We start from the raw sequence: 5000 nt of genomic DNA on the forward strand, positions 1-5000 counted from the left end.
CTTAATAACAAATAGTTCCCTTTCCTGTGTGTTTTCTCCTCTTTTATCTTTTATAACGTGTGTGTTTGTGTTTCTCTTTCTCTCTCTCTCTCTCCCCAGATTCAATCAGTATATAGTGTCTCTCGCCCACCATGTGATTGCCATGTGGTTCATCCGCTGCCGACTCCCCTTCAGGAAAGACTTTGTGCAGTACATCACCAAGGTATGAGAAACCGCACCCTCTGCACGGATATGTGCGCTACACATTTGAACAGACACATTGACATGTCCATCGATGTTGATATGTGCGTTACACATTTGAACAGACTCATTGACATGTCCATCGATGTTGATATGTGCGTTAGACAACAGACACATTGACATGTCCATCGATGTTGATATGTGCGCTACACATTTGAACAGACACATTGACATGTCCATCGATGTTGATATGTGCGCTACACATTTGAACAGACACATTGACATGTCCATCGATGTTGATATGTGCGCTACACATTTGAACAGACACATTGACATGTCCATCGATGTTGATATGTGCGTTAGACATTTGAACAGACACATTGACATGTCCATCGATGTTGATATGTGCGTTAGACATTTGAACAGACACATTGACATGTCCATCGATGTTGATATGTGCGTTACACATTTGAACAGACACATTGACATGTCCATCGATGTTGATATGTGCGTTAGACATTTGAACAGACACATTGATATGTCCATCGATGTTGATATGTGCGTTAGACATTTGAACAGACACATTGACATGTCCATCGATGTTGATATGTGCGCTACACATTTGAACAGACACATTGACATGTCCATCGATGTTGATATGTGCGCTACACATTTGAACAGACACATTGACATGTCCATCAATGTTGATAGTGATAGCAGCCTTGCAAGGGCCTGGTGTTTTTCAGAGTGTGCAGAGAGGCATATAATTGACTCTGACTCTGAAAGAATGATAAATACTCTGTGTGTTTGTCTAACAAGAGCTGTGGGTGTTTGTATTTGTAGGGTTTGAAAGAATGATAAATACTCTGTGTGTGTGTTTGTCTAACAAGAGCTGTGGGTGTTTGTATTTGTAGGGTTTGAAAGAATGATAAATACTCTGTGTGTTTGTCTAACAAGAGCTGTGGGTGTTTGTATTTGTAGGGTTTGAAAGAATGATAAATACTCTGTGTGTTTGTCTAACAAGAGCTGTGGGTGTTTGTATTTGTAGGGTTTGAAATAATTATAAATACTCTGTGTGTTTGTCTAACGAGAGCTCTGGGTGTTTGTATTTGTAGGGTTTGAAAGAATGATAAATACTCTGTGTGTTTGTCTAACAAGAGCTGTGGGTGTTTGTATTTGTAGGGTTTGAAAGAATGATAAATACTCTGTGTGTGTGTTTGTCTAACAAGAGCTGTGGGTGTTTGTATTTGTAGGGTTTGAAAGAATGATAAATACTCTGTGTGTTTGTCTAACAAGAGCTGTGGGTGTTTGGATTTGTAGGGTTTGCGTTCTAATGCACTGCTGCCCTTCGACGACACTCATGAGCAGAGCAGCTTTCGAGCTCGCAGCACCAGCTTAAATGAACGGCCCAAGAGGTACACACACACACAAACACTCACACTCTCTCACACACACACACACACACACACACACACACACACTCTTAGATCTCCACCATGGTCTACTGTAGTGGTTCAGACCGTGGTGGAGAGGCAGTAGGCTGGTACCATATTGCAGTGCATGCCTTATCTGTCCCATGTCTGCCTTTGGTTGAGTTGCTTTCAGTGGATTGGATATGATGCTGGGTTTGTGTGTCTCATTCAGTTTCCTCCCCCTTTAGATTACATTGATTTACATTTATTTACATTTATTTACATTTATACATTATACATTTTTGGTACACATGTTTCCCTCTTGCTCTCTCTCCTTGTCCCTCTCTCCCCCTCTCTCTCTCCCCCCCCCCCCCCCTCTCTCTCCTTTGATCTCACACACCTTCTTACTCAACACGCCACTTGATATCTGACATGACTGAGAGTCTTTCTGAACGCTAGTCTGAACTTCAGTTGACATGATGCTAACACTGTTGCCACGTTAGCGCAACACTCTCATGTTAATGGCCCTCGTCACATCCTCTGGTTGACCTCCAGACCCTCGAGAAAGCCCCTGCTAATGCCAGGAAGCGTTTGGTTTCAGAGGTTGGGAGATAAGCACGTATGACGAGATAAATCAAGGGTGAATGCCCGTGCCTGGGGTTGGTGGGCATCTGCCGTGGGCACTCTCAGTTGTAGCGGGGGTTGGACAGAGCTTGCCCATCTCTTTCCCACCCTTCCTTTTGATTTATTCTGAACTTTATCTATTCTGAGGAGATGAGTCACGTCTCCGTCTGTGTCTGCTTTGTGCCATTTCTCCTGTGGTTATCAGCACAAGTTTAATTCCCAGTATTCTAACCTGCCATTGTAATAGAAACACATATCCATAGTAACCAGCACTCTCCCATAGCAACTATCTCCATGGGTAACCACTGACCTCTGGCCTACCCATTACCCCCCCCTCCCCCTCCCCCCCCCCCCCCTACGTCATCACCTGTTGACTCCATCACTGTTTCTTCCCTGAACTGCCTTAATTATCATTCATTGGTTCATGTCGCATCATCCTTGTCATATGTACCAGGCCATACAGCCATTTTTGCTTGTGTTGTTACCTTTTGTGAGGTTGGAACATTGCATCTCAAGCTCTCTATGGGTTGGGGAGGGGGTCACTCTACTCAAGCAGATCTTAGTTGAGTCTTTAGTGCCGGTGTTCCTAAATGTAATGGTTAAGTGGGTCAGTATCTCTTTAAATAAAAAACAGGAAGTATGTAGATGAATAAGTAAATAACTTGCAGGCACTCATTGATGATGGTTACAGCCGTCTGAATGACTCACAATGAAGAGATGCTTCAGCGGTTTCAACTGTTGATAGCTTTTCCATACAGTCAATGTGGGATGAGTTGAGCTGAGTTCTGCTCTTTTCCAACCCTTCAATGTTTTGTTTTTAAGATGCACTCCTGAATAATTCATCCTCTGTTCCTCATTAGTTAACACACACAGACCCTGCTGCTGATGTGGGGATATTGTTTCTACTGAATAATGATCATCGCTGATCACTGTGTTGGCTTTCCTACTATTTGATGTGTTTCGTGTTAGTTTCCTTTTTTTGTATTTCTTGAATATTTGACCTTTTATTTCTGCTGAGAGAGATACTGTTTTCTTTATTATGCCTTGTCGTTGTGTTTGTTTTCTTTGTTTCTTCTAGTTTTTTCTCCCTCCCTATTTCCTGTTGTTAATGTGCACTGCTGTTAAAGTTTCTTTTCTTCCAACTTTTTCACTTCGCCCCCTCCCCCTCTCCTCCCTCCCTCTCTGGCCGTCTCTGCGGGGCGGGTTTGGGGGGCGGGTCCAACCACTTGGATCGCTCTTCATTGATTGGCTGCATCTCCCCCCTCTCCACCTCCACCAACCACGGCCGACTCCACCACGACCTTGACCTCTGCCACGACCTTGACCTCTGCGTGCCCCCGCCACTGCCCACTACCCACTGACTCCAAACCACGTCTGACTCCGTGCTGTCGTCGTGTCGCCCGCCGCGCCGCGCGTCCATCCGTTTGTCTCCCCGCTTGTGATGGGGGTGGGCGTGATGTGTGTCCTTCTCGACACCCCTCTTCCCAACGTCCCCGCACCCCCACCACATGGCTGCTTCCTCCACGGGCAGTCTGCGCGCGGCTAAAGTGGTGAAGCAGGGTCCGAGTAGCAACTCTCCCATTAAAGAGCTGAAAGATCTGTCTGCCATGGACGCCTTCCGCTCACGGAGCATCAGCGTCTCCGAGCACGCGGTGCGCAGGTAGAGCATTCTGGGTAACTGTGAAAACAACACAGATAAGCAATCGTCAACCCCCTTTTTTTTTTCCTCTCTACTTCCTTTTGCTGGGGTGGGATGACTGGGCATAAGAGTGGGGCTGTTTCCATGGAAACATGGAGGGTGGTGGGTGGCTGCCAGGGTGACCTGGATCGGGGCAGTTCCGGGGTGGGCCAGGGTGCATGCTGATCGTATAGCTTTTTTTGGAGGTTCTTTTTCACATCTCTTCTGTTTATGCTGCATGTGCTTTTGAAACTTGATTTGCATCAGTGTGGCCCTTTTGAGTTAACACCATTTGGCCTTTTGGTTGTTTTTGTGTGTGTGTGTTTTGATTTGGTAATTTGGAGGTGTGGTTGTTTTTGGTTTGTGTTTCCTGTTTTGATTCGGATGAATGTGTGAGATAAGGGCGCCGGGCGAGACTGCATGTTTATTAGAGGGGGGGGGGGGGGGGGGGGGGGGTAGGGCTTTCTCACTGACTGACAGCCACAAAAACCAATGCCTGGCTACACTCAACCTCCTCGCTGATGTATGGATGGGAGCGGCACGGGGGAACATAATCTCCCACCCATAAGCTTTGCCTGCTATGAGTTGGATGCCCACTGTGGTCTTTCTGTAGCAGAAAACCATCCCTAGTCGTGTGTATTAACAGCATATTATTCTAAGCACAACAGGTACAGTATCAATGCAATACGTTCAGCCTATAAGAGTCAGCCTAATTGCTGCTTAACGGAGCCTTTGTTCACTGTTTCCACATGTCCATAATCGGTGGGATGTTCATTGCACAATGAAGCGCCAGGAGAGTTTGAAAAGTGTTTTTATCAGCACCTCATGAATCGCTCACCACGCTGATTCTGCTTCTGTCCAGCAGATGGCAGTGTGGGCCCACTTAGTGTCCCGCCTGACGCGCTGCCATGGCAACCCAACCTGTCCACTAGGACCAGGATATGGGCACAGCGCCCTCTCAGTGTTGGGCAGAGGATGTTGGGTCAGATTTAGGGTTATATAATTAATCTTTAGGTGTGGTAGGTGCCTTTTTTTTAATATAACCGCATAACACAGGAGGTAACATTTATAAGTAGAAATCATAGAAATGATTTTCTGAAATCTTA

The 5000-nt window shown here is 45.8% G+C and overlaps 1 protein-coding gene across 2 annotated transcripts in view; it reads left to right on the forward strand.

Moving 5' to 3' along the window:
* tsc2 (TSC complex subunit 2) overlaps positions 1-5000 on the forward strand; it is a 45587-nt gene that overhangs the window by 11950 nt on the left and 28637 nt on the right. Inside the window, exons 19-21 of one of the 2 annotated variants that reach the window (XM_031563984.2) lie at positions 100-202; positions 1501-1595; positions 3748-3876. In XM_031563984.2, coding sequence (XP_031419844.1) covers positions 100-202; positions 1501-1595; positions 3748-3876 — 327 coding nt within the window. The remainder of the gene's footprint in view (positions 1-99; positions 203-1500; positions 1596-3747; positions 3877-5000) is intronic. The other variant, XM_031563986.2, reaches the window with a different exon arrangement.

Source organism: Clupea harengus, chromosome 26 (genome assembly GCF_900700415.2).
Source record: "Clupea harengus chromosome 26, Ch_v2.0.2, whole genome shotgun sequence".
Lineage (NCBI taxonomy): Eukaryota > Metazoa > Chordata > Actinopteri > Clupeiformes > Clupeidae > Clupea > Clupea harengus.